Source organism: Engraulis encrasicolus, chromosome 7 (genome assembly GCF_034702125.1).
Source record: "Engraulis encrasicolus isolate BLACKSEA-1 chromosome 7, IST_EnEncr_1.0, whole genome shotgun sequence".
Lineage (NCBI taxonomy): Eukaryota > Metazoa > Chordata > Actinopteri > Clupeiformes > Engraulidae > Engraulis > Engraulis encrasicolus.
The window spans coordinates 44,605,917-44,617,705 of record NC_085863.1 but is presented as its reverse complement, the minus strand read 5'-3'; the positions used below and the strand labels follow the sequence as shown (position 1 = coordinate 44,617,705).

At 41.6% G+C, this 11,789-nt stretch overlaps 2 protein-coding genes across 2 annotated transcripts in view; one reads left to right on the top strand and one right to left on the bottom strand.

Moving 5' to 3' along the window:
• Positions 1-1,927: 1,927 nt before the first annotated feature.
• mrpl22 (mitochondrial ribosomal protein L22) lies at positions 1,928-8,779 on the bottom strand. Its single transcript, XM_063202591.1, has 7 exons — positions 8,520-8,779; positions 8,374-8,416; positions 8,082-8,220; positions 7,760-7,825; positions 2,820-2,897; positions 2,352-2,421; positions 1,928-2,238 (listed from the first exon to the last, which is right to left on the bottom strand). Exons 1-7 carry the CDS (start codon positions 8,545-8,547, stop codon positions 2,030-2,032), a joined length of 633 nt encoding a protein of 210 aa, XP_063058661.1. The 5' UTR covers positions 8,548-8,779; the 3' UTR covers positions 1,928-2,029.
• Positions 8,780-8,856: 77 nt separating this feature from the next.
• Positions 8,857-11,789, top strand: part of gemin5 (gem (nuclear organelle) associated protein 5) — a 39,342-nt gene continuing 36,409 nt past the window's right edge. The window contains exons 1-4 of the mRNA XM_063203660.1: positions 8,857-9,086; positions 9,185-9,339; positions 9,756-9,937; positions 10,285-10,445. Coding sequence (XP_063059730.1) covers positions 8,945-9,086; positions 9,185-9,339; positions 9,756-9,937; positions 10,285-10,445 — 640 coding nt within the window. The 5' untranslated portion in view covers positions 8,857-8,944. The remainder of the gene's footprint in view (positions 9,087-9,184; positions 9,340-9,755; positions 9,938-10,284; positions 10,446-11,789) is intronic.

Sequence of the window (11,789 nt, the reverse complement as noted above, 5' to 3'; positions counted from 1 at the left end):
CATGTGCAATGGGCTAAAATTAAGAGGTTCCATTCATCATGTGTTCATTAAACTTCTGTTTTTTTCTGGCTCTCAGTTCTCAGGTGCATTGGAAATGGGTTGCTAATCAGAAAAAAGCTAAAATCTCAGACCAAACCATCATTAATAAAATAAAATAATATGAGCTTTTATCATGTGTGCATTGCCTGAGTTGGTGTGAGATCACAGTGGGTGAAAATCATGTCCCCTGACTTGCATTCTCCATTCTGTCCTCGTGCCTTATTGATCTGGTTCAATCAGATTGATCTTGAACACTCATTTAACATTGAAAATACATGGACTCTATGATATCTGATAAAATAGCGTCATACTTGTGGCACATGACACCATTAGCATTTATCCATATTTCAAAGTTGGTTGAACAAAAAGGCTTTTTTAAGAAACAGATACAGTATATCACTGTTAATGAATGTAAAAAAAGCTACTGTCCATTGTTACTAATATCACACTGACTTTATCCAGGTCAACAGCAAGAAACAAGGTCAGAGGACAGTAGAAAGGATGAGAATTTGGGGAGCTAACTTGCATCCTGTGGCTAATAAGAAACACATCTGGGATCATGTATTCTATTGCAGCCTATATGTGACGAATTTGAAAACAAAGTATACACACCTAAAATAGTAAATTAAATAAGAACAACGTATACTTCAGCAATGCAGGTTTCAGAGGGTGGGAACATGCGATCTTAACTTTTCTGGTGGTGAGGGGATGGTGTTCTTACTCTGTATAAGGGTTTCTAGATCACCACGAGGGAGGAAGTGGCTGAGAATGTTCTAATTTTCTAAACCTGATGCTTCAGCTGCTGCTGTGACACCTGTGTTCACTCAGTCATGAATAGATATTCTGCTTTGATCAAGAAAAGCCAGTAACTTTGCAAATCAGGTCCCCACTTCAAAAATAATAGGCCTACTTCACGGCAGCAGATCACAATCAGCGTCCACCATCACTGATCACAGTTACTATCCACTGTTACTAATATCACAGGAGGTACTGTCCACTGTTTCTAATATCACACTGACTTCATCCAGGTCAACAGCAAGGAACAAGGTCATAGGACAGTAAAGGATGAGAATATGGGGCGCTAACTTGCATCCAGTGGCTAATGAGAAACACATTTGGGATAATGTATTCTATTGCAGCCTATATGTGACAAATGTGTTAGTACAATGTACAGGTATACTGCAGCTATGCAGAAGGTGAAGTTTCAGAGGGTGGGAACATGCAAGCTTAACTTTTCTGGTGGTGAGGGGATGGTGGTCTTACTGTGAATAAGGGTTTTTAGATCACCACAAGGTCAGAAGTCGCTGACAATGTCCTAATTTTCTAAGCCTGATGCATCTGTGACATTGTTTGACCTGGGTTCACTCCACACGAATAGATTCTGCTTTGTATTTACTTTGCTTCTTGTACATTGCATTACAGTTAGCGACACATTTTGTCTGGCTTTAAATCCTTGATTGAAAGGCTGCTTCAAGAGCAACACAGAAAGTCGCTCCATCTCTGTGTTTGTGGTTTAAAAGGGTAAAATCCTTCATAAGAAGTACATTTTGATACCAAATGATCCGTAATGCATACCAGGACGTTCATGTTTCACCGAAGAGGTTTTTTAAAAAGACTGACATTTACTTGGAGATAATGGGAGCGCCAATGAAAAAAACAGTTACATGATTGCAGTTTAGTACTGTGTGCAGAACATTTTTGAGGAAGTTTGAGGGGTAACCTATGTGAAATGATGGTGCAGATCTTAACCTTTAACTTTTAACAGCCTTTAACAATGGGGTCGAGGGTAAGCAACTCCATTTATATTCTATGTTATCTCGGTTGTACATAATTAATTGTGCAAATACTGCTCTTTCTGTGAAGTATATATTCAGACTAGACACATTCGTGGAATAGAAGAGTTGACATTTATTTCATTATTTACATGTACACACTCAATAACACACATACACACACACATACTCCCTCCCTCCGCAGCTCAGAGGCTGGGCTAGAGCGAATTAGTAATGGTGCGGTTTTTCAGCTCCTGGACATACTCCTTGGCCTGGTCGAAGCCAGTCTTAGTCTCCGTAGTTGGTGGAGCGCCCTCCACCAGTTTGACAAAGTAATGGCAGTTCACCTTGTCCATAATTCCAAACATGCCTCTTCCATGGTAGCGGATTCGCTTCAGGTACTTGCCCTTAGCAGAGAACGACTCGGCTAAACAGACGAAAAGAGAGCACAACACAGATAAGTACTTACATATTTCACCACACTGGGAAAGTCTGTAAGAAAACATAAGTAATAAAAAAAACATCACTATCAATGCTTACCAACATACAAATTGGACTTGTATTCAACGTTGTGATTCCTGACTGCCATCTCCTGGGCTTCTAGAAGAACCTAGAGAAGTGGAAATTGAGATATAAAAATAGAGTAAATTAGGTCGAATGAACAAATCACTCATACATCAGTGTGTATATCCCTGCATAGATGTTTTCTAAACTCCTTGAATCCATTTCAACAGATTTCTCGAGTCATTTCCTCCTCAGCTGCTCACAGCCTCCTCAGTTCTCACCCATCCTTCTGTGAAGGAAACAATAAGTCTTCCCCACTGACAAGCAACTCTGAGTGGATTTTTAAGGCTTTTCCCCATTCAATATCCCAACTGTGAATGAGATAGTGACGTTTTGATTTGAATTATGGTTTTTGCAGAGATGTCATTGATCATGTCAAGTCTCGACGTAAGCCTGGAGGATTGTACTGAAATGGATCCTATATCGACAGTGATATGCTCTCACCTCTTTTACCACTTTAGCCCCCTTCTTGTCGCTGAACTCAAGCTGAGCAAGTGCCTGGTCAATTGTCATTCCTCTGATCTGATGAATAGAATGAAATATAAAAGAATAGCATATAATATAATATAATAGAATAGAGAAGATATAGCATGGAATAGAATTACTTTATTGTCATCATACCTAGAGGTGCTCCGATCACCATTTTTTGGCCCGATCACCGATACCGATCACCAAAAATCTTTATCTGCCGATTACCGATCATTGCCGATCACAAAAATGATTTCCTATTTTTTTAATAGCCTATTAATTATCCTTATTGAATACCATTTCTGCCCATAAACCAATCAATCTTAATTTGCACATGTCTATTATTAGGCTATTATTATTATTATTATTATTTTTATTATTATTATTATTATTATTATTATTATCTTTCAGACTAGTGTTGGTAATAGGCCTACAGTCTACAGTATTAATCAATGTATAAGTTATTGCATAGAATAACTAAACTATTTAAGATTGAATTGAAACTGAAACATTACATCAAATAGTCTTCCACATACGAGAAAAAAACAACCTGTCGCTTTAAATGAGCAGCCTCGTGAGGAGAGCCCCTCCCCTCTCTGTCACCGTCCACAGTTGCAGTGCTTGTAGCAACCCAATGTAAGTAGGCTGCCGGATGTGAGTGCCCGGATATCCGCCCGAGTATTTACGTCTATTTTACCTCAGCTACTCGATTTCGGTCGTGTATTTACGACAGTTTAACCTCAGCTACTTGATTTCGGTCCGATTTGAGTCTGACTGAAGATGGAAGGGACATAGGTGCCGTGCGTAAAGAGCCCACAGCACATCGCCGTTTCGGCGACACCAGAGAGTTCCTTGATCTCCCAATCAAAAGAATAGGCCCGGTGACCAATAACATCAAAATAATAAAAATTATATATAAATTATATATAAAATTATAACCGAATTGATTTGGGTGTGAAAATTAAACTGTCTCAACCGGGCACCTAAAGGGAATCCATCAAAAGATAACGGCGTTACTTTCTCGTCGGCATTATTTTGTTTTTATTATCCAGGAGGACTGGCTGAAAACTGCAGCAGTCACCTTCCACAGTTCTACTGCTCTGAAGCACGTGCGTGTCTTAGCAAACCATCCTGCCCATTCGCAATGTTAAAGAAAAAGTTTTGCACAAGACTATAGCCTAAAATAGATACACTGTCACAGACAGTGACAGCATTAAAGTCACGAGTTTACCCAGTCTAAATGTAGCTAGCACTCGAGAAGTTTCTGAGTTGTACTCCTTACATTAGTGAAACATAACATCAGGATATCCTACAAGTTAAAAGAATATCTGGGCATATCCTTCTCTCTGAGTTAGAAAACAGCAGCTATGCCGCATATTGTGTAGTTATTATTTGGTGGTGCAAAAACAACACGCGAAACCATGCCGCACATTGTGCCATTATTATTGGTGATACCGAAACAACAACGCCAGATTGGTGACTAGAGCCTGCTTAGTACATTTAGACATAGCCTACTCATTTGATTGTGCCATGTACATTTAAAAGTGTCAGTGCAGAATTAAACTGGGCGCTGAATATAAATATTGGAGCCATTCTCCCTCCGTGTCTAGATACAGTCAGAGGCGCGCGCGCAGGCTCTTATTTCTGTATTATATGAAAATATCCCAAAACGGTCACAACATCAGAGGACCTTCGTGATGGAGGATACTTGCGGCGGGGGCCAAGACCGAGTTGTTACGGACACTCTTAATATTATTTAAGGGACAGACCATGCTCGATACTTTACCCGGTCTAAATGTAGCACTCGAAAAGTTATGCCACATATTGTGCAGATTATTTGGTGATGCCAACCACACGTGAAACTAGGCATAGGCTATTGGAGACTACAGCATATCATTTAGAAAAATACTATTCATTTGATTGTGCTACATAAACTTAAAAGTGTAAGTACAGAATCAAACGGGACGCTGAAATATTGGAGCCAGTAACTTAGGGGCCAGCTACATGGGAACGATTTTCTATGCCAGTGACAACGTTCCCCTGGGTTAACCATATGAAACCCACCAGAAACGTGGCACAAAACGAGTTTTTTGAATAATGGGTTCCAGAGTGCGAAAATCGAGTAACGCAGGCCTTTGCGTTGCCATTGTTACAGGCGAAACGGATTTGTTTACATCTGCGTCACAGCCACATGGCCAAAAACAGTGAGGTATCTTCACAGTGATCACTAGCTTTGCGCACAACATTAATTCCATGCACAATGGCATCATCAGACAACTGTTTGTGTGGACTGTGGAGACTCTTTCATTTCTACCACGGTCAATATTTTACGTTTCAAACTGCCCAGTGTGGGTCACTCGTGTTCAAAATCTTAAAAAAAAAAAAACCCTGACTAACACGAAGCAAAGCTTCATATTATCTTTTAACTGCGCACCCAAACAGTTATCAGCAATGCATATTATGTATATGTCACTAGTTGAAACAGGCGTAATGGGCAGAAAGAGAAGGAGAAGCGGTGAGCGCGCAGCAGCCTCCAGAGGAGGGAGAAATACCTGCCCGGTATTGGTATTCAACACCTTAGTTTAAACTTCTCAAATTAAAAAAGCAGCATAAAGTGTAGAACACAATCAACAGATGCCTAAATGGCAATGATTCGCTACTCTAGTCACTCCACAAGCTACACAAGGTGCCACATGCGCAAAGCTGGTAGCCTATTTTTCCACGTAGCACTCACTTCAGCATAATGAAAAATAACAACTAGGCCTATGCGATGCTGGTTTTGAAAATAAGTCGGCTAGCAGCAAATGCTAGTACACATGTTGGGATAAGAAATTCCTTTAGTAACTTGACATGCTACTCCTGCATACAAAACATCATACTTAACTAATGAAAGGAGTAAATACATCAGACTTACAACTTCGTGAGGGCCAACCAGTTATGTAGACTGTAAACTCCCTGGTGATTGTTCTAATGTCTTCCAAAATATTCCAGAAGTTGCAGCATGCATGCTTATTCTTGTAAGAGCAACTCACGAAGCATGGTGCTAAGCAGCATGATTCAGTACAGTCTGTTGTTGTAGGCTATCTAACTTGTCTCTGTGGCATCTAGTAATGTTCAATTATGCAGCTTGCACATTCTGATATTCTGAACCTGCTATGTACGCGCTTGCGGAGAGTAAAGCGCATAATAAAACCGTCTTTCGCTTTTTACAAAGGGGGGAAATGACGCTATTTTTGTTAAACTATCCGTCGCTTAAAATGGACATAACTTCGGAATGGGAGAGGCTAGACATGTATCGTTTTTAGTAATAAAAAGCTAAGATCTTCAGCTTTTAAACAAGCCATGGCATATGTCTGTAGATCGAAAACAAAATTCGCTGGGTCTGTTAAAAAAATGTGAAACTTTCTGGCACTGTCAGAGACTGGTGGACTCCCTGCATGACAGGTCATTTGCATGATAAGAGTGGGCGATCACGGCCATTAGCGAATACTTTTGTTCTCAACAACTTCACATAAAGAAATGTGTATTCTGAAGCAAGCCTGTCGTTGTCATTAGGACATGATCTTTTACTGAAACATGCTGTATGGTTGCAACTTTATTGCAACTCGGATTCAAAAAAACCCGCGTTGCGGTGTCATCTGGCCGAGGCTTTAGTGTCCGATGGATATTGTGCAGATGTGTGTGCGCGCGCACAACTAATTTCTCTCCCATCTCTTTGCTAATCAAGCCTCCGATCTCCAAAAAGACACGGGCACTCAGGATAACTGTTTACACGAGCTGTTTAAATAATGTGATGCACGTTCTTCATGACATGGCATGGTTTGGCCACCCTAAATTCAACATGACTGCATTCGCACATATCGTTTAAACATCCATGATGGAATTGTCACTCTTAATGTGCAAGTATTAGATATGAAAAAAATATCCTAAAACGGTCACAACACCAGAGGACCCGTGGTGGTGTGGTGGATATTTGCGGCGGGGGCCGAGGCGAGTTGTTACGGTAGGCTACAATCATATTATAGAAGGGACAGTCAGGCGACACAGCGCGACTCACATAGGGTAGCTGTGGTGCCGCAAAGCATTCCTGATGGTGGAAATGAATGCAAATGCATGCAGATACTCGGGCGGATATCCGGGCACTCACATCCGGCAGCCTACTTACATTGGGTTGCTACACCGCTCCACTACCGTTCTGAATTTCTCTCTCAAGTTTTAACCACAACTGTCGCCGTTTGGTGTTTCAGCGACTATCAAACGAATCGACTGACTGCCAATTACAACTTTGAAAACAATAATTGACATGTTTGTGCTGACAACGCGAAGTTGTCGCGTGCTGACCGAGGCAACTACACAGGTTATAACGTAAAATGGCTCACTGGCGAGTACTCAATCGCAAATTACATTGTCAGGTAAACGGCGCATGGATCGGAAAATCAGATCATTGTTGATGCAGATATGGTTATGAATGGTGGAAATGAAGGGGGAATGGCGAAAAGTTATAGACAAGCAAAGATGCCTTCTTTTGGTGCAGTTGCAGCTGCGCAGAGCCAGCGCCTACATGCAGCGCCAGGTGTAAAGGCAAATGGTTGCGTGAGGAATTTAATATCTCTCGATCGGTTTTTTGATCGGCATGTTTTTCCGATCACCGATCAGGCTATTTTTGGCCATTATCGGCCGGTCATGATCGGCAGCCGAGCAATCGGAGCACCTCTAATCATACACCATAAAATGTGTTCAGAGTATAAAATTATATAATGTAGCCTACTAATAGAAAACTACAAACTATACTCTGCTAAACGACCTAATGGGAGGAGGGGATGCATTTAAAATTCACAGGTCAGTCATCCATTGGCACGGCATGAGCTCTCCATGACAGGGATGTAGTGACTAGTGACAGAAGTCAGACTACATACCAGTTTGGCTATGTACCACATCTTGTCTTTGCTGTACTTGATCTGTCGCCGACTGTGGTGCACCTCCTGTAGGGAAAAGGGGCATTTTTAATAAGGCCACAAAGATGACTTCAGCATCTACTGTGCAAACAATATAAGCCAGACATTCATGGCAAAACCAATGCCACCAGTAGCCTAGGCTTAGTTTGGTTGCGCCCTTACTGCATTAATTGCTAGAATGGTATGGTCAGTGTATGGTATGAAAAGTATGTTGTATATCATGATATTCCATTTTATTTTATTTTTCCACTGCTAGTGTACAGAATTTCCATAGCTGACTCACAGCTGGCCTGCGTGGTTCTTCGGGACGCTGAGGTGGGTAGACGATTAAGTTGTTCCTCTCCCATTGCTTGGATCGATCCAAGGATGCACTTGTGTGAATCAAGCACCTAGTTGTGGACGGCGAGCTTACTCCACACAGCCTGTCCACCAATGACAACAGAAACAAGAAATTGAGCACACATTATATTAACCAGAAGCAAAATGCCTGCACTTGAATATCGAAAGTACTCTGCATGTTACACATAGCATTGCGGCCGTGTGTTGATGGAGCTTGCAACTGAATTCAGACTAACCTTGAATGTATCTGTCCAGCAAAACGTCGGAGGCAGCTGAACCCTGTAAATAGCGCAAGACACCATATTTAGATCACACTTAAGTATGTGAACTAATAAACAAATTAAATATGTTAGTAGTAAATGAAAAATAATATATGTCTTACCTCCCCCTGTCAATGAGGGAGCCGCCATGTTTGATTATGTAGGGCGTTTTGCTTTACGGCTGAATTTTGTACGACAAACACATTTCGCGTAAAGACAGGTTGGCAAATGAATTCTGAAATCACACACACAATCGACGAGTAGTTCTTTTCCCATGCCTGACAAAACACCATGAGCGTTAAATATTCACATTTAAAATTGTTTTTAACTAGATATAGGGCGTTGAGGTTCAAGCATGCGCATCCAATTTCTTTACTGTGCTGTTTGTTCCTCTTCGGTGCCTGTAGGATATTTACGACAGTTTTGACAGGTTTACAGGAGTTGCGTTGAATTGTCGGGCGGCATGTGCGTTGTTGAACACTGTTACTGTAATTTGCAACCAAGTTGGTACATTTGAATCTGTCTGTTGGTTTGTTTTTTCTTCAAGATGCACGAGAGACTTCTTCCAGCCTCTCCGAACTGGTACTGTTCAAGATGCAGTGACACGAACACTAAAGGAATACTTGGTTTTGGAGCAAGGAACTCAATATACCTAGTTCAGGTGACAGCAGCATCCCCAGCAATATTGGGTAAGTGCACTACGTTTCTTAAAACAGACCTATTGCATGAACTGATATACTTGAAATTAATAAGATAGACTGATAGATGTTTCTCCCCCTATATTTAGGCGAACTGTCTGGTCACAAGGAGAGAGTGTCGGGGTTCGTTTTCAGTCCACATGAGGGAGAAGAGAATATCTGTGCCAGCACATCTGATGACAAGACTGTCAAAATATGGGACACCGAAAAACGGGTCGTGATATCGGAGCACAGTGCCCATGAAGTAAGCCCCTCTGTTGTGTTAAGCTAAATTGTCATCACATGCTTGTAATCTCAAGTAGGCCCGTCCACAAAGCACATGTGTTCAAAACAATTAGAGGCATTTGCTATTCTCTGTTGCACATTCTTGTCTGTCTGTAAATATTCTCATTCGTCCACATGACGTAACCAAAGTACTTATCGTAGGCAACAGTTGGACTTGGAATAATAGCCTTGTGACAAGGATGGAACATCTTTCAACCTCCCAAAAGAAGTCCAGTCGCCTAGCATCCTCATTACTTTCACTTGTAATTTAAGCTGGTGATAATGGGGACTGCCAGTTGACTACAATACAAGTTTACTCCTGTCGACTGAGCATTGTTCTTGCCTGGTGAGGGCTGTGAGTTCTTAGGTGACTAGTAGTGATCCCTGTCCTTGCAGAACACAATCACGGCCCTGGACTGGTCCCCGAAAGAGAGGACGTTGGTGGTGACGGGTGACGAGAAAGGAGTGGTGATGTGCTTCTGGCACAACAACAATGACGTCCACAGCTTCATGCCACAGCCCCGGGCTATCTTCTGCCTGTCATGCTCTCCACACCACGAGAGCCACGTCGCCATCGGGTAAACATGAACGCGTCACTTACTGCGGCGCATATACCATTAATGAATTTGAGATGAGGAAGGTTGTGTTAGGGTCATGAATTAAAGGGTGGGTAGATTGTGTGTGTCTGTCTGACTGTCTTTGAGGTTTTGGTTTGTTAGTCATGAATCATAAATTAGATACATGTGATAATGATAAAAAAGAGTACGATATGCTCACTTTCACCCCTGCGTTTCATATGAATAGACACACTTGCAGTACAAGTTTTCCGGATTTTACTGCAGATGTTGGGTAGTGAGTTATGTTGAATGACATGTTGCCATGCTGTAGTCTCATGACAACTTGCCTGACACACTTTCCTCTACAGATACAAAGACGGCCTGGTGGCTGTCATTGACATCAGCAAGAAAGGTGCCATGATCCACCGGCTACGGGGCCACGAGGACGAGATCCATGCCCTGGCATGGTGCCCTCAGCCTGGGGAGGACCGCTTGTACAGTCGGCCTGAGGAGGGAGGAGAGGTGGCAGGTACTGTTCTTACAGTTGCTTTGGTCAAAAGCTTGGCTTCTGCAGCTAAATGTATTGTAATGTAACAGTATGCATAGGATAAGAAAAGCCAAAAGATGCTGCCTGTCTTTCAGGTGTTTGGTGTTGAATTAGCAATTTGATTTCGACTCTTTTTTTTTTTCTTTTTGACTGTAGGCTCACATGTAGGATTTTTAATGCTGCAAGGCGTGTGTGTGTGTGTGTGTGTGTGTGTGTGTGTGTGTGTGTGTGTGTGTGTGTGTGTGTGTGTGTGTGTGTGTGTGTGTGTGTGTGTGTGTGTGTGTGTGTGTGTGTGTGTGTGTGTGTGTGTGTGTTTTACACAGAGAGAGAGTGTGTGTATCAGTTGCACTTTTAGAATATTAAACATGTCCTGTTCTGAGATATGTTCATAGAATGTGCTGCATATCCAGTGAAGTAAATAATTCAGCGATCACTCAGCAAATCTGATGATGCAATAGGGAAAGCCATGTTCACTGAAAATAGACCATGTGGCAAATCTAAGTCCACCACTCTGCAGCGATTTCTACCTTTCTCTGAATGAGTCAGATTTTGACATATTAAAATTAAGGCTGCACAATATCAGAAAAAAATCGATTCGTGATAACGGCATTCAATACCTCGATAACAATATTTTAACGATATTTAGAAATATAGTAGTGTTTTTTCTTGTCACTAATTTGTCGGTCTGTGTGGGGGGCATGGCTTTGGTCATGGCGGGCTTCTTGCGCATTTGTTGACATTCAGCAAGCGATTGGACTGCACAGAAATGTTTTTCTTGTTCAAGATAATTTGTTAACTTGTTCAAGTCATTTTCGCGATACGCATATCGCCACTCTTGATATCGTGATTTCGATACATTTTCGATATATTGTGCCGTCCTAATTAAAATGGCAGTTTGTCATTCCCAGTTGGCATGAATGTGTTGAAGTTTAATGGCATCTTTGTTTGGGAGCATAGAGCAGTGTTGCGGGCCTTTATCATTTCCTTTCAGTTATCTTCTGTTTGGTCCAGTAGCTGTGCTAACTGATGTTCGCACATTATCTGGCTTTTTGTATTGATGCATTACAAATTATGTTCTTGCTGTTTATTCTGCTGTTGAGATGCCATATTCTTGTGCCACCATATGTATTCGAGAAGGAATACGACTGTTTGTGTCATGTTTTGGGATACTCTGTGGCTCAAACATAAAGAAGAAAAATCTGCACTCACAAACCACGTCTCATTATTTATTTATAGATTACCTTCATGTCCACAAGCAAACTCGTTTCGGCTATCGAGCCTTCATCAGTGCGTGGTGAAGGCTTGATAGCCGACACGCGTTTGCTT